Here is a 23,522-nt window from a genome sequence, read left to right as displayed (position 1 = left end):
CTTAGGCCATGTAATCGCTCCAGGTTAAAATTTATTTATAAAGCCCAGATAATAAAAATAACATCTGTTTATCTCCCCAGGTGTTCTGAGCCGTCATTATGGTTGCAGGGATGATGCATCACGAAATGAAACAAATCAGTCCTTGGGACAGACGACCCAGGGGCAAATCGGCCACCACAACAAAGAAGACAAGCTTTCAAACCAACAAGAGAAGACAAGATTGCAATGCCTTCCTAACAACGTTGCTTTATTGATGCGATGCGAGGAAAACCACATTAGATTCTATTGATTCTCTTCGAGATCTAATAATAAGCTTTATTCAGATCTTATTCACATACCACTTCCTCCACGGTCTTTCTCAGGAGCTGAAATTGGCCAGTTACAAACAGAATTTGTTCTCCTGTCCTTTGAAATCACAGAAGCGGACATGTTTTAGAACACAAAAGATACCAAGGTTTCTCAGGGAAACAAAGCAGAGCTGGGGGGGGGGAACTCCCCTCTAAACAAAATTGAAAGCATGCCTTACTTTAGATTTATTTCATTACAGAGTCTTTCTCGGGGCTAATCAGTTTGAGAACCCGTTCCTATTGGCACCAATGAGCCAATAAAAAATCCAGAAGGAGAGAAGAAGTATCACAACAACTCAGGGAAACAAAGTTGTTCGTTTTTTTTAAAAAAAGCACTGAATTAATATTTACGCCGCTGAGTCAAAGTCAAATTATTTATACGTATGCTGTAGGTTTTGTGTCCCCAGAATTTGTTAGCATTCGGAGTATGATGAATTGTACCTGACTGACTTATGAAAAATCATCTCGAGAAGGATTTTTTTTCCCCAGTGGGAACATATGTAGATGACACACGGTGGTTTATTGAAACTGTTCTTCAGACGTACAGCTTGAAGGGAGAGGCAGGTTTTTCGATGTCACAACGGAATGGTCAGCAGTCTCGGCTGTGGGGCCGCGTTACAATGCTCGTCGAGTCACTGCCCTTCCGTTCCTCATGTTCTTCAGCTCTCCAGTAGGTTCCAAACTCAGGGCTTTCTGCAAATATTCAGAGGGATCATACGTGAGCCCTTCCAGAATTAAGAATCTAATAAATGTCAGCTTTTATATCATTATTATTGTAGAGAATCTTTTCCTGTTTATATTTCCCTCTGCAGAAAAATTACACAAAGGATTAAATTTGTTGGGGGGGGGGGGAAGTAAAGTAGGTCTTGTGCCTCCTTAATGCCTGTGCTGTGTCAGTTCTAAGAAGGGATGTTAGCAAGTGTTAGTAAGCCTGTGTGTTGCCGGGGCGGGGGCGGCGGTTAAACGGTCAGACCCTTTGGAAAACTGGTCGTTCTCTAAAAAGTTAAACACCGAGTTACTCTATGGACCAGCAGCTCTGCTCCTAGCTGTATATCTACCCAAGGGAATCAACAACCTAGGTCTGTACAAAATTTGTCCACAAATGTTCGTGGCAGCATTATTCCCAACAGCCAAAAGCTGGAAACACCTTAGGTATCTGTCAGCTAATGAGGGGATAAACAACATGTGGTAGAATATTATATGGCAAAAAGTAGCAATGATACACTGGGAAATGCTACAATGGGGATAAACCATAAATACATTGTACTAAGTCAAAGAAGCCAAGTGTCACAAAGACACGGCTCGCATGATTCCATTTTTTAAAAAACTTTTTGATTTAGAAGTCTTATTTTATTTTTTAAAGATTTTATTTATTTATTTGACAGAGAGACAGCCAGCGAGAGAGGGAACACAGCAGGGGAGTGGGAGAGGAAGAAGCAGGCTCCTAGCGGAGGAGCCTGATGTGGGACTCGATTCCAGGACTCTGGGATCACGCCCTGAGCCGAAGGCAGACACTTAACGACTGTGCCACCCAGGCGCCCCAGAAGTTTTATTTTTATCACTTGCAAATTATATTTTCTCTTCTGATTTTTTAAAAAATCATTTATTTATATTTCTTTTTTTTTATTGTGTTATGTCACCATATAGTACATCATTAGTTTTTGATGTTCATTTATTTATACTTAAAGTAACCGCTACACCCAATGGGGGGCTTGAACTCCCAACCCCGAGATCTAGGGTTGCATGCTGTAACGGCTGAGCCAGCCAGGCGCCCCTCTTCTGATGATTTTAATACGATATTGTTAGTTTCAGGTGTATAACACAGTGACCCTGTGCGTGGATTCTGAAATGATCACTTCGCTAAGTGTAGTCACCGTGGATGATTCCCTTTATGTGAAATACCGAGAACCGGCAAATCCAGAGAGACCAGGAAGTGACTAGTGGTTGCCTAGGTTGGGGCAGGGAGCAGTGATGGGTATGACTGCTAACCGGGTGCAGGGTTTCTGGAATTAGGTGGTGATGATGGTTGTACAACTTTGTGAATATACTAAAAACTACCTAATTGTACACTTTAATAGGGTTGGTTTTATCGTTGATGGATTATTTCTGGGGAAAAAATTCTGAAGTCTTAATGTGGAAGATAAGAAGGAAACAAAAAAATGGCAGCATCCAGAGATAGTCACTGCAAATGTTTTCATGTGGCTCCTTCAGACTCATGCAAATATACACATTTAAAAAAAATAAAATGGGATCATGCAGTGCAAACTGCTGAGTGGAAGTTTTATTTTTACATTCCCAGTCTATATTAGGAAATTGCCTCTACACATCGGTGACTTCTACCTCTGAATCTTCCCGAATGCCTGGCCTTTCCACATTTCTTGCCATGTTCTTCCCTTCCCAAAGCTCTGCAGGAGGACTTTTCAAACTATTTTGCACTCCTCGGATTGTCAGAGTGCTTCCAGTGTTTGCTGTCACAACTTGCCCTGTGTTACAAGATATTTCATTAACACCTATGATTTCAATAGAATTGATTCATAAATCCATTATTTCTACCTTGACTTTTATCCCCTCTACCAGTCCTGCATCTCCAAATGCCTACTGGAAATTCCCACCTGGATATTCATCACGGACATTAACGTATGACTAAAATCGAACTCATTATACTTGTCAATGCCACAGCCTGGCACGCAGCAGATGTGCTGAATGTTGAATCTTGAGAGTAGAGTTCATGCCCACACTTAACCTTTCTGATTCAAATCAGGCTTCTTGGAAGTTACGGAGACCTACTCTGGCGAATGTAGACAGAAAAGGGATGCGATGCAGGGAGGGACGTGTGGTAGCTCTCGCCACAGGCAGGAAGGCTGGGGAACCAGATCCAGCAAGGGGGCAGGACGCGTGGCGTTCTAGAAGCTTCTTAGCAGTTCGCACAGCCAGGTTGGGCCCCCGCTGCTGCCCGGATGCTGAGTTTTACCCCCTCACCTTGGGGGAGGCTGGACACTGCTCCTCTAGCATTTCTTAAGAGCGAAAACAGGAGCTGGCTATGGGACAGGGCAACGAAAAACAGCACCTGTCCACTTGGCTTAGCCTTGGTTTCCTTAAACCAAGAAAGATGGAGATAATTTTACCTCCCACCTCATGGGGTTTGTAAGGAAGACAGAGCTGGTATTTTGGAAGATATATTGTAAACCAGGAGCCCCTGCACAGGTGTGAGGTTGTTTATCCTGTAAAGTGAGGTTTTCCTTCCGATCTCTGTTCTGCTCCTGACCATTTCTAACCTCTGTGTCCCCTCAGTGCCCCCACTTACCCATCAGCACCCCCTCCTCACCTCAGTGCTCCTTCCCCCTCAGCCCCCTGCCCAGCCCCTCCGTATCCAAGCCACACGGTTTTGTTCATTATTCCTTCACCTTCCTCCCACCTGTCTCTCCCCATCACCATTGGTACCTTATTCAGCTGCAACAATGGAAATCAGTCTTTCTCAAGCTTGATAACACATAGGACTCACCTGGGGCAGCGATTCTGCCTCAGAGGGCCTGTCAGACCTCCGAGGGGATCCGTATTCTTACACAAGCTCCGAAGGAGGGCCCAGCAGAAACGGGCCCACCCTCGGGAATCTACAAGCCAAGTTTCTCACCCGGAGCACACGTCCCCAGAAAGGGGTTCCATATGGAATTAAGTTTGGAAAACGCTGCACCCATCTCTCTCCAAGATTCACGATTTCAAGAGGTCCTGCAGGTAAGATACCTGGGAGATTGTGCAAACGTGTAAGGCCTAGGAGACTGCAAAACTGTTCTGTCCGTGATACTGTGGTTTGTAAGAAATAGATATTTGGTCTTGTTTCTGGCGCAAAATTCCCCAAACCCTTGGAGTTTCCTCAAGGATGAGAGCAACAAAGGTGTCATTTGTTACGTTAAGAAGGTGACTTTTGGACCCCACCTAAGGTTAGGGCTGGTTGGCAGGAGAACCAGAACTGTCCCCTCCCCCGCACCCCCCCCCCCCTTTTGGGTGAAGGTAGAGGAGCCAGAGATGGTTTTCAGTCACCAGTGGCCGGTGATTGAGTCAGTTGTACGTGTGTAATGAAACCTCCATGAAAACTTAAAAGAAGAGGTTTCCGAGGGCTTCTAGGTTGGTGGACACGGGGAGAATTCAGGCAGGGCGGCGCACCCACAGAGCATGGAAGGTCCTCGCCCTTTCCCCACACCCGGGCCCCGTGCTTCTCTCCACCTGGCCATTCCCCAGTCCTATCTTTTTACATAACAAATTGATCATCTAGGAAGTAAAATGCTTCTGAGTTCTGTGAGCCAATCAAGCCAATTAATCGAACCTGAGGAGGGAGTCCTGGGACCCTCTGATTTATATTTGGGCAGTCAGAAGTATGGGTGACAACGTGCGTTTGCGACTGGCGTCTGAAGTGGGGGCGAGTGGGGGGCGCGGGGAGCAGTCCTGCGGGACGGAACTCTTGCTCTGTGGGCCCTGATGCTACCTCTGAGGGCTGATGAATTCCAGCACTTGCAGCTGCTGTCTGTAGAATTGCGTCTGCTTGTGGGAAAGCTCCCCATGTTGGAATTGGTACCAGAACCCATTTAGTCCCGGAACATCTATTAACATTTCACAAAGAGAATATTCTGAGAATCACACACATTGGGAAACCATGGCCTATAGAATACATTTTATTTCCAAGGTTTTTGGCCACCAGGCTCTAAGCTTCAACCCCCACGTCTCTACATAAACTTGCAACGTTGGCCAGACTCCCTGCCCTCCAGCCTAACGGATTATGAGCCCCGTGTACGCTGCCCTTTCTCACGCCGAGCCTTCTGGTACTGGCCCCTTTGTGGGTGTGACTGTCACCGCTCTTCTCTCCCCACACACGTTTTCTTCCCTTGAGACTCAGCTCAGGTCCCTCTTCCTCCACAAAGCCTTCCAACAGCCTCTCCACCCTTGAAGTCCTCGTTTTGTCGATTGTCTGGTACCTTCTTTCGGCCAGCGTGTGATGACTTGTGATCTTCCATAGCTGGGAGCCCGTATGGCCTCTGTCATTGTGGCAGGTTGACGTTTTGTCTCCTCGCCGACCCTTTGAAAGCAGTGACCGCGTATAGGTTCTTTCAGTCTCTTTTCCTGGTACGGGGCCCTCTGTACAGCGGGTGGCGGTGAACGGTTGCTGGTTCGCTTGCTGTCTTTTGGGACTTGGTGGTTTTGATAGTTTCTCAAGCTGGTGCTGCCGGACCTCCTGGGACGTGATGGTGGTCGTGTCAGGGCCATGCTGGAGGGCAGGGGGCTCAGGCAACCATGCGCAGGGAGGAAAGGGAGGTCTGGGAGGAACCCGCTGGCCGACAGGGACCTAGGGAAGGGAGTGACAGGCTGAGCCTGTGTCCAAGGAGGTGAGGTCTGGTGTTACTCTGCCCTAACCCCTCCCTGCCCTCTGGGGGGGCCTCCATCCCCGCAGCAAAAACGGAAGGGGCTGGGCTTCAACTTTTCGCTGTAGCAGCACCTTACTGTCAACGGTTCCCACCCTTGGCCCCGCCTCCATGGGGTCCCTGGAGATTTGGGTACTTTAGTTCTAGTTTCTGTAATGCCACGCGCTTCTCTCCAGCCAGAAGGTAAAGGGCAGTGATGCTCTCTCAGGGGAAGCTTTGAATCTGCTCTAACTCATTCAGGGAGCGAATTCACACCTTGTTCTCGTTGGTCACAAGTTACTGGTAATCCCCCTCACGGCTCGGAGGCGGGGGCCCTGCCTACCCCCCAGGCGCCTGGGGCTGCGACTCCCCAGCTTGAGCTGCAGGGTGTTAAAGCACACGGTGCCCCACCCCAGAGCTTCCGGGCCAGCTCTGGGAGATTCTGCGGCTGCACCAGCTTCCCAGGTGACATTGATGCTGCCCGTCGGGGGAACCCCTTGTTGAGGACCACTGGCTTTTGGCATCACCAGCAGGAAATGTCTCCCTCCTAGAGGAGGGGGTTCTCATTGATTTCCGTGGCTGTCTTCATCCTGGAGATAGTCTGCCTGCCATTTAGTCTCCCTCGATTCCTGTGTGGGCAGATGGACAGTGGAGAGTGGGAGGAAATCAGGGAGAAAAGATACCAGAGCTAAGGAAATGGCAGATCCAGTATTTAAACCCTGGTCGTTCTGGTTGCAAAACTCCTTCTTGTAACCAGTCTGCTGTGTTCTCTCGGAAACTTTTTAATAAAGAACCTGTCGTCAGGTTGAAGACAGGAACTACTTCTCGGGCTCTCGCTGGCAGTATGTGGGGGATATTTCAAACGAAACGATTCAAGTAAAACACTTACGGCCTGACATAGACCAAATACCCAACACCTTGACGTAGAAATGCATCCTAAAGCAGACGGATTAGAAGCACGGCCTCTGGATCAGAATGCCGGGGCTTGAGTCCTGGCTCGGTCACGTGCTATGTGACATGGGGCAGGTTATTTCAGCTCTTTGCGACTCCGTCTCCTCATCTGTAAAATGGGCATGACAATAGTACTTCCGGACTTGTAGTGGGGATTAACTGAATTAGTATGGGTAAGCTACTGAGGACAGTTCCAGGCTTCAACGAAGCCTCGATAAATATGCTATCATTCCTGGCTCAGTGCTTTTGTGCAAACCAAGGTGTAAAGAGCACCAGAAAGGCACATCGGATAAGCCCATCTCACCGGGATTCTCCTGAGAGCTTCTCTCACCTGAATGTGGGGGAGTGGGAGTCGCATTCCCTGGTTTCAAATCTTGACTAAAACCAGTCCCTCGTTCTGGGAGCTGAAACAGATTACAGCCCTTTTCCCCACCTGTTAAACGGGATAACAATCGTATCTACTGTAGTTACACTACCTGCGGGCTCGACGCCCACGAATCTGTCAGGTCAGAGCAAAATCGCACAGATGAATAAGAAGCCAAGGAGCGAACAGACCCTCACGCCCGAACTGCTTAAATCCTTGGCCCCATTTGCCGCAGCAACCCACCCCGTGTTGTATTTTTCTTAGGTAGTCATTCTGCGCGTCCCAAAGGGCCTGACGGTGTTGTTTCTGGAACCGATGTGTCCGATGCACTCCGACCTCAAACGGGCTGCTGCTTGTCTTGCAGCTCATACATTTTAATACAGCACATCTCCAGTTTCCTTCCAAGCTACGGAGAGGAGACCCTTTCCCTGTTAGGCGGTGCAATGGTGCGTGTGTGGGGTTTGTTTGTTTTTTTTTCCTTTCAAAGTAAAGCATGGACCTCCAGAGTCCTGTAAGTGGGTTCAATGTACATATTATTGGAGTAGCAGGTCGAAGTTTTCACTGGAGCTTATGCGGCGTTTCAGAAGCCTGGATTCCAAGAGCTTACTCTGACATTTCAGATACTCCTGACAGCATCCAAGCGGCAAGCGCGCCATAGTCAGGGGTGTATAGACCACCAGCCCTCTCTTCCCAGACGTCTTTCTTTTACAGAATGGGACGAGGCTGACGGTAAAACGTCATCGGTACCTTTTCAAAGCCGTAGGTGGCTGTTGGTGTACGTTCTGGGGACATGTTGCACCGTGTCTGTTTGCAGTGACAATCACCATGAGTTCTAACTGAACAAAAAGAAAGGTTTCTGAAATTAAGAAGTACGAACAGGCTGAACACACTATTTAACAGTAAATCTCTCACGAACAGTTCTCCACGCCATTAAATTTTCTACATTATTAAAAAACCTTTAATTTCCTTTCTCATTGCAAAAGCCGTGTGTTCTTTACCGAAATAGTAATTTAGGTAAACAACAGGCAGAAACTTTTAAAGTACCTATAATCTCCCCATCCAAAGATAATTGTGATCAACAGTTCGGTGTATGTTCTCTTAGACGTTTTTTCCCTATGATTTCGTGCACTCAAAAAAAAAAAAAAAATCCTTCAGTACCTATTTTTCTGTGACCTGCTTTTTTTCAATTAATTGATTGTGGATCTCTGTGTAGACCACTTAAAATGGCTGCAGAGTACCCCATTTTAAGAAGGTATTGGAATTTAAGCTGTGGTTGGACATTGTAAATTGTTTTTGTTTGTTGGTTGGTTTTATTATTTTAACTGCGATGAACACCCTGTGGCTTTGTGGCTTAATTTTGGGTAAATCTTCATTGCTTTCAGAAAAATTCCTTCAGGCCCAATTGCTGGGTCAAAGGTTTTAAACAAATTTGATTTATGTTGCCAAACCGCCCCCAGAAATACCTGACTAATTATCGTGCTTATCAGTCGTGTCTAAGTTCCTTTCATTACAAGAAATACCAGTGCTACCTTTCTTGCAATTTCTGCCAGTTGGATGAATGATCGAAATATTTCCTGCTACTATTTAAATTTGTATTTCTTGGTTTCATTCTAGCATTTTAGTATTTATTGACCATTTGATTTATGAGTTGGGCATGTAAAAAGTATAATCTTAAAAACCATTTACTTTGCAAATATTTTTCTCATTTGCTATTAAATTTTGTAAAATGTTGGGGCACTTGGCTCAGTGGGTGGGGCATGTGCCTCTTGATCTTGGGGTTGTAAGTTCGAGCCCCACATTGTGTGTAGAGATTACTTAAAAATAAAATCTTTAAGGGGCTCCTGGGTGGTTCAGTGGGTTGGGCGTCAGACTTTGGTTCGGGTCATGATCTCAGGGTCCTGAGATCAAGCCCCGCCCCTTGCTCCTTGCTCAGTGGGGAGTCTTCTCCTTCTCTGTCTGCCCCTCCCCCTGTTTGTGTGCTCGCTCTCTCTCAAATGGATGAATAAAATCTTTAAAAAATCTTAAAAAAAATCTTTTTGGTAAAATTTTGAAAGTATGATTTAAACATTTTTAGTTAATGAATTCATTTTTACTTGATAATTTCTTCATGTTTGGGAAATCCTTCCTCTCCTCAACTATGGAAATATGAATTTAAAATTTCCTAATATTTTTATTATTAATTTTGCTTGAATCCTTGAAATACCTGGAATCAATTGCCACATCCAGGGTAAGGTGGGAGGGTCTAACTTTATTAGTAGTTTTTATGACATCTGCATCGAGATAGAAGTCACATACGTAAAATTCACATGTCGTAGACTGAACGTTCATGTCTGAGTCTTTGGACACGTTTTCGGTTCTCTTGGGTCTAGTCCTAGGGGTGGAACTGCTGGGTCTTACGGTGAGTCTATGTCTGACTTGCTGAGGAATTGCCAACCTGTTTTCCAAAGAGCCTGCGCCGTTTTACATTCCCACCAGCAATGTTCGAGGGTTCCCATTTCTGCACGTTCATACAACACTCTGTCCTCTGCTGGCAGCCTTCTTGGCGGGTGCGAAGTGGAATCCGGCGGTTTTGATCCGCATTTCCCTAATGACTGCGATGTTCAGCATCTTCCCATATGCTCATCAGCTTATTGGCCATTTAGATATCTTCGGAGAAAAGTCTGTTGGAATCTTTTGCCCGTTTTTAAATTGGATTATCTTTTTATTTTTTGAGTTCTAAAAGTTCTTTATATATCCTAGATACAAATTCTTGATCAGATATATGCTTTGCAAATCTGTTCATCCCTTCTGTGACTTGTCTTCCGACTTTCTCTGCAGCACAAGGGTTTCATTTCTATGGTGTCCCGTTTATCTATTTTTCTTTCGTTGCTTGTGCTTTTGGTGTCCTAGCTAAGAACCCATCGCCTGCCCCAAGAGTGTGAAGACTTACCTCTCTGTTCTCTTTGATGAGTTTTATAGTGTTAGCTTTTACATGTAGGTCTATGATCCATTTTGAGTTAATTTTGTTCTTACACATGGCTGGCCACTTGTCCTCAATACTATTAACCGAATCATTTGTCCTTTCCTGCCATTTAAAATGGCACGTGTGGAACCAACAGCTCATTGTCCCCAGTATCCATTCTCCCACTCCTCCTGGTAGTAACAGAATACAAGTTTTAGCTGGGCGCATAGCCATCCAGCTAGAGATATATTTCCTAGCCCCTCCTCTGCTGTAGCAGAGGTGATCTATGCAACCCCAAGATCATGTTTTCATAAGGAAATTGTTCCCTGACACTAACTTTTCCCCACCTTCCCATGGGCTCAAAGGTAGACTTCGGCTGGTGAGCCAGCTTTGACCGCATGGACGTGGACATCTCTTAGGGGCTGAAAGAACAATAAAGATACAAGTGGGTTTCTAGATGACCTCATGGAACAGAGCTACATACCAACACTATGGACCACCACCCACTTCTGGGCTATTCTGAGTTAGAGAAAAAAAAATCTATATTTCATTCGAGCCCCTTTATATTCAGGCCTCTTGTTATTACAATATATTAATTATGTATATTAATGTATGTGTCTCTATAGGTAAGGTTTTCCTTAAATTCCCATTCTGTCTTATTGATCTATTCTTATACCAAAACCACAGCTTCAATCTCTGTAGTTTTAGAATATGTTTAAGTGAGGGAATGAGGGGAGGGGAGTAAGTCTCTGTCACAGTTTCTAAAGCATTTCTTGGCTCTTCTCCTGCGTTCAATCTGTCCGATGAATTCAGACTAATTTTGTCAACTCCTACCACCCCCTCCTTCCCATCTCCAAAGTCACTGGGTACTTTCCAATCGAAAGTCATTTCTTGGTCTTTGAGAGTTGGTTCATTTTCTAGAGTTGTATGTGATAACGCTAGCTTAGGCATGATCCAGGTGCATTTGGGCTCTTCTCGCTTCGTATGGGCAGCAGCGCATGTCCAGGCGTCAGCCCACCACGACTGGCGAGCCAGTCCCAGGAGGACAAAGGAAGGGAAAGATGAGCTGCGGTTCTCGTTCCCAAAGGAACACCGGCACGACGGAGGCGGAGAGGACAGACAGGCTCGAGGAGCGGATGGCACAAACCATAGAAACAGAATCTTCACGACGAGAGTCAAGGCTGCCCACAGCCGTAGGTCTGTGTTACAGGGAGAATCAGTGAGAGGAGTGGAAGGGGGGGCATTGCTTCACACAGTGGACTAGTTCCCCCTAACCGTGCAGTGTTACGGTGTTCCTCGCAAGAGGGGGATGCGGTTAGCGTGGGGGTTGTTCACGGAGTCGCTTCTGGTTTCCAGCGGTTAGAAATACATCACTTTTGGAGGATGCTTAATTCAGTAATATACAGAGTAATAGTATAATGTATTCTCTTTTTCTGCGCGTTGCTGGAGTAGAGCGGAAAGTCGTGTTTTCTACCAGAATATGCAATTGGTCCACCACTTCATTGAACCAATTTTGGACGCTCAATTTCCTTTGTAAAATTGATTTTCACTCCACATTCACATCGAGGGCCCTCCACGTTTTGAATCTGTTGCAGCGTCGCGGTGGAGTATGGACAACAGGAAGCAAGAGAGCGAGATTCTGACCTGCCCTCCGTGTCCCGTGCTCACAGCAGCTGTGTTTTGGAAAAGTGTTTTAAAGGAATTATCTGAAGTGGCTTAGTTTCAAACTTCAGGTTTAAAAGATCCCTCAATTTCTCAGCATTAACAGATAAAAATCTTGATTGCCTCTAGTCTGGGGCTGAGCTCCGAGTTCGAGTAACTTCTCCAGTTCAGGAGTATACTGTGCCTTATCTGTGGGTGTTTCCTCGGGGCTCACACTTTGTGAGCTACCGTCCTGGCGAGCCCAGGCACATGGGACTTCGCCTCGCTGCTCTACTGGCCTCCAGAACAGCACCAGGCCCGTCCTAAGCGTTCAGATCACACGTGTTCAGTCAACGAATGGAGCAAACTCTGCACCCGAATGCGTCTGTCATTCTTCTCCCAGTGGCTCCTCCCCACGCTCCCTACCTTAGGGAGCACAAAGGACACTGAGGTTCCTCAGCCAGACCCCCTCTCCTCCCTAGAGCTGCACTGCCCTGTCTGCCGCAAGCGAGCGAGTCACCGAATCCCATTGTTCTCTTTCTTCTGCTTGGGCATTTGGGGCTGTGTCCTCATAGCAGCTTGATCTATCCCCAGCTATTCCAACAGCTTCTTACTGGGACTCCCTGTTTGAGGCTTGCCCCTGCCTCTAGGTACCATCTTTCAGCCAGACAGGTCAATACCTCATATGAGTCTGATCAAGATCTCTTAGGGTGCCTCAGTTGTCCCCGTGCGCCCCGCCTTGTGTCTTCCCAGTTTCTTGGGATGGACTACACGGCCTGGCATGTTTGGCACCTGGCCGTCCTCCCCAGCCTCGGCTCTCACTGCTCTTCCCCTTGCTTCCCAGCCTTGCCGGACTCACCCAACACAGTGCCTGCCCACGGTGGGTGTGCAGGAAACGGCTAAGCTGGACTCAAGGTGCAGCTGGGGAACGAGGCGGCTCCCGCTCCCAACCACTCCGTGAGGCCAGGCCTGTAGGAGGAGAGGCAACTGAGGCAGCGTGTGATCTTTGCGTCTCTGGCGACAGGACACAGCCCCCTCCCGGTGTCGCCTCCCGTGGTGCCCCTGGGCCCCTCACGCTGCACTGGAGAGCCCTTTAGGGCTGTCAGTCTGGTGACACATACACGTGTGGGGTCTTGGGCCAAATAACATGATGTGGGCCCCCTCACAGATCGTGCCACGGCCCAAGGCCTGCACGAAGGTCTAGGGGCATCGCGGCAGTTGGGGCTGGCCGGTGTCAGGCTCCCAGCTTCCAGGAGGTGTGGGTATGTGAGACTCCAGCTGGCTGTGGCACGGGTTTTCGTGTTTTTGCAAGCACCTCACCCTGCCGCCTTCTCACCAGCCATCCAGCTGCTTGCTTCTGCGGCAGCCGCTCCCGCCCACCGCCCCACGCCCACCTCTGCTGGCAGCTGCGGAATAGCTCAGCCCCCCCCCCCCCAAGCGAGGCCCCAAAACCAGACCCAGAAGAGAGACCAGGAGAGAACGGACAGACCAGCCTGGGGGTGCTCCAGGCTGGGGGGGGAGGGGTGCGAGGGAGGTGGGGGGAGGGTGTCCTGGGAGGAGCAGCGCCCTCCCGTGTTCAGAGAGGAGAATAAAGCAATTATGTGTGACCAGCCACTTTGCATTAAAGAAGACCGATTTGTCCTTCTGATGTGTTGTTTCCATAGAAGCAGGGCTTAACCTTTTAAGTGAAGATTATAAAGCAACCTAATTCATTTAAAATTAGGCTTCGAGCCTATCCGTACTTAACGCTCAAGTGGCACAAGGGGGACCAGCTACAGCCATTCTCGGGACTGCCAGGCAGAGCCTGTGACTTTCTGCATTCGAAGACGCTCTTTCTGGGGGCAATCTAGTTTGTTTATTTTTAAAAATTAGCTTCCTAAGGAGATATAATTCTCTGTGTAAGATCACCCGAGTATTAATAAATACCTTTTAATTAATGATTAGCTCTGACTCCTCTTCATAAACACAGGACGACTGGCACACAGGCACGAACCAGGCATGTTCAATTAAAGTAATTTATTGTATTCTTCTGGAACGGACATAAAGAGCATCTTGGGAATTGATATCACAACACAATGTTATACACCATTTCACAACTAGCCTTGTGTTGAAATTTTTTTTAAAGAACATAGTAATTTTAAAAAATCTAAATATTTACATATTAATAAAACATATATACAGAAGATTGAGACATCATCCATAGATATGGAATATTTTTTTTTTTACTAAGAAAGCCTATAAAAAGGATTTCTGAATAAAGTCTGAACAGTAGTCACAGTAAGTAAACACAAATACAATTTTAATGTACAAAATACGATTTTACTGTTGCGGTTTTGTGATATGTATTTTCAATTTGTGGATGCATTGCACGTACTTGTGAGTTGAGCAATCCCCACCCTTCCTCAAGTATTGAAAACTCCAAGCTGTCACCCAGTCTTGGAAGGAAGTGCTTTCGAAGGTTCGTGATGCATATTTAACAGACCCCACGTGGTAAGGTAAATGTTTCTACCTTTATTAGCAACATACGCCTCTCATGGTAATAGAGTTGAAAGGGCACGAATTAATCTTTTCAATTCCCTTGAGAACTATTTCCTGCTGAGGGGCAGAAGACAAATTTTAAAACATACGTTGCAGAAAAACAAAAGCCCTGGACGTAGGACTTCATGAGCCCCCTTGAGGGCCAGTGGGACCAGTTTCAGGGAAGGGATTCCTAACTGGCCTAGAAATGTAAAAGGCTAATAACTAGAGGATGTGATGGAAACCATTGCTCTGAACCTTCCTTGTAACTTCAGAAATAAGACAAAAGACACACAGATTTGAGATGGAACTCTCTAGCAGGGAGGGTGATTCCACGAGCCACACCTAGGACCAGTGTGGTCACCTTTCAGGGGTGCCTCCTAGCTCCTGTCTTTGGCTGATGAGCTGGTCTTCGGTGGAGCCCTGCATGGCCCCCGAACCCCCCCCCCCCCCCCCAGCTCAGGTGAGCGGTTCAGGGAGCTACAGCACAGGGCCCTCGACAGCTGCCTCTACAAGAACTCCGAGCTCTAACGCTCCAGGACGCAAAACAGGTGCTAGGGAAATGGCGACAATTCTTTCCCCCTCTGGCTCGGCATGTCTACAGTCCAAATTTCTTTCTGGCTGAAATTTGGCCTTTGGGTCAAGTGCCAAAGATTTCATGGCAATTTGCTTTATACAGTGAATGAGGTCTACATGCACTGTTTCTAAGTAAAACGGTATTTTTAAATTCACCATCTTTTTGGAGAAGGGAATCTGGAGGTAAATATACCTGTAAAACAAATACCCACACGGCAAGATATCTCTTTAGTATAAACCCTTATTTTCATATGTTGGTTTCGTACAAAGTGGAGGGCGAGTGTACTAGGAGCCGAATCAAGTGTATGATAGGAAGTCTGTTCGCGGCTGGCTGCCACAGCGTGCCAGAACACTAGACCCCGCAGCTTAAAATCATCTGGGAAAACAGTTGTTAGGTATCACGTGGGTCACTGGTTACTTTGCGTTTCTCGCCTTTTAATTAGTCATTTTGTCACTGTGTTGACACAGTCTTTGTGAAAGGTCTTTCTCTCCTAAGAGTTCACAGACCATTTGTACTTACTCGGTTACACACGGCTATCTTTGGGGGAACCGATGTCACAAATGATTTGATCTAATAGGTCAGAGCTATCCTGTCTCCCAAAACAACTTTTTCATCTTCTGAGCCGCTGAAGGCCTAATTAATGTTGGCCTTCCCAACTGCTCCCTCAGTGCTGGAAAGAGCTGTTCTCCTTTGTTCTGCATCTAAGCAGGGCACATTAAAATAAATGACGCTTCGAAACTCTATATATTCACATCGAGCTTATGAGGAAAAAAAATGAGGGAACTGCTTCTTTATAGTGAAACAATGAACTCACTGGTCATACGCTGGACTTTTAAAAGGTAACGAACGAGTCAACTCTCAAAATGATTTCTAAAAATCTTAACGCCAAATTGGAGGCTTGATTATCACATCTGACAAAGTATATGAAAACTGTTCGGATATGACGGGAAAACTTCACAGAACACCCACACTTTGCAGGAACCTGAAATGATACGTGGATCTTTGAGGGAGGTCAACAGAAGGAGTTACGTGTGCTAATGAACAGTGTGACTAACAGGAAAGTCTAGGCAGTGAAATCTGGCTCTGTGTCTTCCGTGTTTTCTCTCCTGGTGTCAAATATATGACCTACAACAGAGACAAGACAATGAAGGGGGGCCTCTTCTCTAAAGGAGGGTTGCACACTTTTCTATGACGGGGCTAGAGGCAAGGAGGCCGGGTCGGTGGAGAACCTCGCTGATGAAGTATCTGTTTCACGTTTAAATCACTAATTTTTCAGCCAAGGCTTTAGTCGTGAGCCATTTTAGCCACTGGAAGTCTGTACTGATTATTTTTACAGGGAAGTCCATGGCTGTGTGTTACTATAGGAGTATGTCCACATATTGTCCAGGAATAGAATATGGCTAAATAAAATACGGTTTACCTGTAAGAGAGAACATGATGCAGCTATTAAAATAATGTGTATGAAGATTTGTGAAAAGTGGAAAATGCTTGTGAGGTTAAAAAAAAAAAACTCTCAGGAAATAAAAATGTTATGTATTTGATCTCCATTGTGTAAATAAAGTAGAAAAGTCTGGGGGAAAATACCCACTAATGGTTGTCTCTGAGTGTAAAATTAATTTATATTTTCTTCCTTTACTTTTGTTAATTGTTTAGAGGTATGTGAAAGGTTGCTAATTTATGACAAAAATTGCTAGGCCCAGGTGAGCTCTGCACCGCCCTCTTTCAAATTAAGAAGCCTCCTTTGTAAATTTTAGAAAGCACTGTGTCGATTTTACTTCCTTCGTACTTTTTCTGCTCTCCGACACGTGTTCCCCAGTCCTGGGTGGTTTCTCAGGGTTATCAGAGCACGCTGTCCACACCCACCGGTCCAGCCTGCCTGACACGGGACCAGGGATCCCTGGGCGCGGGCATTTGTGCCCAGAACCTAACGATGCTGATTCCTGGCAGTTGCTCCAACCCTGGCAGGGGCGTGAGGGAAAAGGAACCGAGCAAACACGTTCCTCCGCCACGAAAGCGGTGCACGTTCTTGTGAAAACCAGACACGCGGCAGGTCGCTTAGTGCAGCGGCTGAAACAAGTACCGTGGACTGGCGGACCGGAACCCTGACCTGGTCAGTCCCGGTTCATCGACACACGTAGGGGTCTCCAGCCCTCTCCTCGCCCCTCCCCAGCACACACGGATTTGGAAGGAGGAAAAAGACTTTCAGCAGGTACTAAAAACTGTTGCTACATCTTTCAAAAGGACCCACTGTTGCCGACTAAGTTCCACAAGAGGAGGAAGGTCTAGCAGTGAATCTCAATGCCAGGGTGAAGCCACCTGTGCCGGAGCCGTGCCCTTCACCCCCGGGGCGGCCTCCTCGGGGCACAGGCGAGGAGGAAGGGTCAGGAGTGCTGCTGTGTTCAGAGACGCTGCCCAGACCGGGGATTTTACGTTAGAGGCGATCAAGACACGCTAGTCTAACCAAGGTGATCTAATTCCAATACTGTGACATTTGAGCACCGACCTGCGACTTCTTTTCCCCTTTTCTAAATGATAAACGGTATTAGTTATCATGCTGTTTAGTAATCTGTATCAAATGTCAGTCGTCTAGTGAAGAGACCTGGCCTACTTTTACTGCGTCCGTCAGGACCTCACGGTCCCGGGCAAGATGTGGGAAAGGACTCCCGTGAGTTTCAGCTGCGGAGGACTTCAGGGAGGCTGACGACGGACATTCTAACTGAGAAGACGGACAGTGGAATGGAAGCCTAAAGGGATTAGTACATCCATTGACTCTTAGGATCTTTAGGAAACATGCAGAGGAAAGCTGGCTTTGGCTTAGGTGTAAGAAAGCTATGCGGTGTGAGGGCTGAAGTGGAGAGGCCGGGCTCCCGCCAGGCCACCAACCAGCTGTGAGACCTTGAGAGAGTCATTTAGTGTTTCTGGGCCTCAGGCTTTTTTACCTGTAAAATAAAAGGACTGGATAAAAAAAGAAGGGAGGGGACTAGATGATCTCTAACGTTCCTTCTTTCTCAGATTCCTTGAAATTCTTTTCAGTTCCATGAGGTGGTCCTACCATCCCGTGTTCAATTTCCTCATCTGAAACATCTCTCTGCCTCCATCTTCAGACAGGAAAATGCAAAGGTATTATTTCAAGGGGAATGGCTTTCAAATAAGAATAGCAGTACTGCTAACAATACCAAAGCCCACACTCAGGAACACTGCGAGGAAGGGCAGCACGTTGGCCCTGGGGAAGCCGGGGAGGAAGGCTGGACAGCACAGCCAGGACAGCCGGTTCCTCCAGACTGCCTCCTGAAACCAGTTTCATTACTGGTAGTACTAGTTCATGTGTTTACTGGGAGTGGGCCCGGCGTGATCAGAGCAAGGCTGATAGGAGCTGTCCTGATGGGCAAGGACACGATGGGAAGGAACAGTAGAGATCATGCATTTCAGTTACCTTCATTCATAAATGCGGAAACATAGCCAAACAAGCAGAGTTTTCTATTCCCTTTTATATGATGGCCACACATGGTCAGGGCTTGACGTGAGCAGAGCTTTCTTGCACTAGGGGCCACAGTTCATTTATGTGACCATCGGTCTGTTGCTTAGCTACGGAGTGACCGAGAAAGCTGGGCATCATTTACGCGGTCGGGCTTTCTCGTTGTCCTGACTTGTGTCTGTCCCTCCGCTGGGAACTCTGCTCTCCTTGCCATCCCGGGACAGGGGCTCCCAGCACACACGCCACCCAGCAGGGCTTCTCCACAGACTAGCTCCTCCACTTAGATTTGCCAGATTTTATTTAAAACTTATCACCCTACACCTGGAGTTAGGCTTTATCACTTAGAGGGTTTTTTGGGGTGTCTGGGTCTTATGGGCAGAAAATCGTCAGGCTGACTTTGGAGGGCGGTCACTAAAGAATCCCGCCAGCAACTGAGGGAGTGAACCGTTGCATGGCTTAGGGATCAGGCCCTGTCCCTTGGGCTCTCAGGTATGAGCCCACGAGAGGCAGGAGGCCAGGGCCGGAGTCAAATATCGTGAAGTTAGAGTCATGTCTGTGGCTTCCCGCTGCAGATGTTGCAGGAAATGCCCTATCCGGCGGGTCTGCCTCTAGGACGAGGAACACGCACCCACGCTAGAGGGACTGGCTTATTCTGTCACTTGCCCTACTGGCTGCGTGCCCGTTATATGAAGAGCCATGACTGCCTCTCAAAACCCGTTTTGGGGGAGGTGGACAAGGACAGAATGGACATGAATTTTATCATAAACTGGTGATTATTCTAGAAAGCAGTATCATTTCATGTTAAAGTCCCCTTAATGTCCACAGGTTTGGGGAGGCACGATGTTGTGACACTAAGTTCTTAGGACTTGCTGTTCTGAGGCTCTTGAGAATATGAGACAGTGTGAAAAATGGAGCTTTTCAGACGCAGTGTAAAAATATCTCTGAGCACAGGGCACTGAGAACCTCTGGTTACTAGGGTGCGGGCCAGAAGCCGTTCGCTCAAGCATCTGCGTCTCTGACGTTACAAACATTTTCAATGCAAATATTTTCATGTGCTGTATTTTCCAGCGGGTGATGAAAATGTAAATGTGTTTTACCTGTTGGTGGTAGGGAAATGCTGTCCAGTCTTTCATCACCGTCGGCTACCTCTGCTGGTTACAAACATAAAACACAGATCTCATTAGTTTCAGGGAGCACATTCATTTTCCTGATACAGTAATACGATTTAAAAAGTCCAGTAATGCATAATAGTTTCAACTTTCTTCCCCCTTTTCAGCTTCAGTTTGCTCACATTACAGATTTTAGTAGCAGTAAAGTATTTTTTAAGATAATGGTATAAAATCTTTTTTCCTGCAATAAATTTCTTTTTGGTATCTTATGAACTTTATTCTGTCAACCCATGATGATTTCAGTCCATTTTTCCTTGTTTCCTGAGGCTTAACTATCCACCCAGAATCTGGGGGGAATTGTTTCAATATGATCATGGAAGGACAGAGGTCAGTGAATCCCTGTGGTAGAATTTTCCCTTGTCATCCCCAGAACCATCCCTGTGGGGGAGGCTTAGGAAATCCTGAGAACCTCTCTTTGGAGATGACTGGAAACTCAGATCCTAGAGGTGCCCGTCTAAAATTGGCATCAATTTAGTCGTAAAGAAAATCAGAAGGAATAAGTGTATCTTCAAAAGATTCATCACGCCTGTGTTTCAAAATGCAAACCTTTGCTCATGCCTGATATGTTCTAATCTCCTTAAGAGTTTTCCAGAGGTAGCTGCTTCATTCACAGAAAACCTTCCACCAAGTACAAAAGAGAAAGTGCTCCTCTGTCTCCTGATAACTGATGGGCTTGTCAGTCTCCCCAGCATGCTGGGAACAGGTCAAAACATTTCATCAGGGCCATTTGGATCCTTTCACCAGTTGCTCCCTGCATCCCCGGGCGTGTGAGGCCAGGCACATGGGGGCTGCCGTTTGCCATCACGTTCGAATGCTGAGTCGGTGGGAAGCAAAAGTAATACCACGCTCCTGTTTTCACTGCTGTGGCTTTAAACACAATCAGGGGCAGATACGGCTAGCAACATTCAAAGGCTTCCACTCGGGTTCATTCTCTAACACCTTGTCCTCAGATTGCTACACCCTGGCATCAGTGAAAGGCCCATTGTCTGCTGACCGGCTAAATCCACCACAGAGAAAACGCCGAGAGAAGACACGAGAGTCAAGCCCGGTCTGGGCTGGAGAAGAGTTTCTGCTCTTCTCTAAAATGATGTCGTAGGTGACTATTTAATAACATAGAACATGGGGTTCAAGCGCAAGGATAAAAAGATTAAAAATTTTAAAATAGGCTTATAGATAAAATACAGGACATACTAAAATGTTAACAGAGTTTTACTCTGGATGGAAGGCTTACAGGCGTTTCAAATTTCATTCTTTGAGTTTTTAAAACCACTTTATATATTCACAAAATAATGAACATATGTCATCTTTATATTGAGAAGACACTATTTTCTTCTAATTGGTCTGAGTAAATTTGAGTCGGGAGATGAACTACTTGGTAGTCCTTTCATTGTCTAGGATTTAAAAAAATTTTCAGTAATGATAACAATAATAGCAACAACAGCCACCACCATTTATTAAATATTTACCATTTACTGAGCACTTTGCATTTATCGTGTCATCTAACTCTTAGAAAACCCTACAGGGTAGGTCGGTTATTCCCCATTTTCACAAAGGAAACAACCGAGACAGAGGTTAAGAGACTAAGGTGATACGGGGCGCCTGGCTGGCTCAGTCGGAAGAGCGTGGGGCTCTTGATCTCTGGGGTTGTGGGTTCGAGCCCCACGCTGGGTCTAGAGATTACTAAAAAAACAAATAAATAAGTAAACTTAAAAAAAGGGGAGAGATTAAGGGAATGCGTCTAGTAAGTGACACTGCCAAGGCTGTGAGTCAAGTTCATGCCTGGGCTCTTAATCTCTTTGCTATGAATAGTCCAGATGTATATTGCATGCATCGCTGTGAGCTGATTTTTAAAATCTTCAACTTCTAGTTCATTTTAGACTTTAGTAACTTTCTCTATATGTATAATTACCTTCTCTTTAGTTCTAACAAAGCCCCTTCCTTTGTAATTTAGCAATCCTTACTTTTAAAAACTAGGCCTATGCAATCCTATGCTCTAGTAAAAACAGAATGTATACATCTGAAAAATATACAAATTATTGTATGCAAATTAGCGTAGGCTGGCTGCACAAACAGGGCCAAGTGTCACGGTGAAGAACACGGCTGTATTCCTTAAATTTAATTATAACATCTGTCTGTAACAACAAGCTCATAGTCTTTCTTCTCAGGTGACAGTCAAGTTGTGAAATTTAGAAAAGATTGAGCAAGTCCAATAAAAATTTAATAGCAGTGACAGCTTTGCTCTTAGATCTAACACAAATAAAAAACTGTGGTTTCAAGCTCTGAGGAAATAACCTAATGAAAATGATTAAAAATCCACACCGGGAAAGGAATCATTCCAGTTACAGGAGGAAATTATTACATGTGAGGAGAGCCCCAAATGAATTTCTACTTGGACTCGCATAACTACCTTTCAGATCTGTGCGGGGCACTTCTCCTTCCTACAGGCAGGGTGGGCTTCCTTCAGCGGCGAGCTGATGAGCTCGCCCAGTTAGAGTCTGAACCTAATTCCAGGAATTGCGCCAAATATGATAAATCAGGTTGAAGACGTGGAACATCTATGAGACACTGTTCGCATTATCATTGGGACTGGGAATAATTAGGACAAAAGAACATGAGCGGGAGCAACGTTACTGATCTTGGCCTCTCAGTTCCTATCAGCCTCGGGAGGGAAAGGCAAGGGTCCCGTGTCGGTGCTGCTTGAGAAGAATGAAGTGTAACAGTATTGGACAAAACTGGAAGATAAAGCCTATTTGGCAGGTCACCGCTGATGTGCTGTCCCTTGGTCTAGGTTGGTCTGTAGGTCAGGGTTAGGTTTGCCCCTGGGCCACCTGCCCCTTCTCAGATGCAGAAGGAACCTGCTAAGAAGGCAGAGAAGTGCCAAGGCGCCCGTCACAAATCTCTAGGGAGACCGTCTAAATGCAGTGGTCAGACGTGAAGAAGCCCCGCATCGAATATGGTGATGACTACGGAACAGGGCAGACAATGTCCTGGGCCCGCGAGAGGCTCCCACAGGAAGAGAAGGGGAGGGCAGCTGTCTACAGTTCGGATCCCACTCTGCAGAAGCAGGTGTGCGTGTGTGAAATGCGTGTGTCCTGTGAATTACTAATACAGACGCTGGGATGGTTAAGAAATGTGTTCACGGGCCAGTCTGTGGGAAATAGAAACAGGAATGTGGAGGAAAGTCCCCACTGTGTGCATGTGCGTTTGCCGGGGGAAAGCAGGGAAGGGAATGGAGACCTGAGCTCATCGTAATTGGTCTCAGCATCTGACACTAGGAGGAAAAAAAAGAGGTGTGCTTATGTATAAAAGATATAGCATGAGGAAACAAAATTCTTTTTATCAAATATAAATTTATATCAAGATCAGCTTTTTTCCCCATCAGCTTACAAATAGATTTTCCCCTTTGTTTGTTAAAAAATGAATGGTACAAAGTCTGTATGTTGAAGATGTTTCCACACTACCTTACAATGAGGAAACAAAATTTAAACCCAACCCCCTATTTTAGTCACGTGGGCTATTTCCAGTGTTAAAAAACACAGTCCAACTGAGTAAATGTGAAGATCTAGTTGGCTTTGGGAAGTGATTCAGGAATCAGGCCGCATCCCATCCAGCAAATAAGAGGGGAGCTCCAAAGGGCTCCGGCAGAGCATTAAGGTTTTAAAAGACAAGACTCGAAAGTCATAAACAGAAAAAAAGGATTATTGTGGGTAAGGCCACCTTCCTTTGGGGACAAAAGGGTCTTATCAGGGGGATTACCTCATCTGGCTCTGGGAGATGGAGAGATGGAGAGGGTCCATGTGACAGATTCCTTTATTGGTGCCAACCAGAAAACTGCCGACTGACCAGTTAAGACTATGTTCCCTGGGGAGGTTGAAAGTCTGTCAGGTTAGGTATTACACTCCAGTTTGGTGATGTGACCTAGCACAAGAGACTCCATTTTGGGCCTGTGGTTTTCCTTTTGACACCAGAAAGGCTGTTTCTGTGTCTGAAAATAGCCTTCCGCAATACACTCGATATAGACTCCATATTCTCTCTACTTCTCATGTCTTCTACTTTCGAAGGCTGCTCTTCAAACCTAAACTCTTCAGGTCCCCCAGGGACTTGTAATCATTCTCCTCAGCTAGAGGCACGTGTTCTGTCACACAAAGCC

At 46.3% G+C, this 23,522-nt stretch overlaps 1 protein-coding gene across 15 annotated transcripts in view; it reads right to left on the bottom strand.

Annotated features, from left to right (window-relative positions):
- Window positions 1-253: 253 nt before the first annotated feature.
- The window catches only part of BEND7 (BEN domain containing 7), a 91,750-nt gene continuing 68,481 nt past the window's right edge, over window positions 254-23,522 (bottom strand). For 3 of the 15 annotated variants that reach the window (XM_048219434.2, XM_026479061.4, XM_026479055.4), the window contains 2 exons: window positions 19,301-19,354; window positions 254-1,040 (listed from right to left, as the gene is read on the bottom strand). In XM_048219434.2, the coding sequence (XP_048075391.1) occupies window positions 937-1,040; window positions 19,301-19,354 (158 nt within the window). In that variant the 3' untranslated portion in view covers window positions 254-936. Of the gene's footprint in view, window positions 1,041-13,635; window positions 17,827-19,300; window positions 19,355-23,522 lie in introns of those variants that run through there. The other 12 variants (XM_026479056.4, XM_057304599.1, XM_026479058.4 and 9 more) reach the window with 12 other exon arrangements.

Source organism: Ursus arctos, unplaced genomic scaffold, assembly GCF_023065955.2.
Source record: "Ursus arctos isolate Adak ecotype North America unplaced genomic scaffold, UrsArc2.0 scaffold_30, whole genome shotgun sequence".
In the NCBI taxonomy this organism is placed as follows: domain Eukaryota; kingdom Metazoa; phylum Chordata; class Mammalia; order Carnivora; family Ursidae; genus Ursus; species Ursus arctos.
Note: the sequence above shows the minus strand (reverse complement) of the source record. Positions and strands in the feature narration are given on the sequence as shown.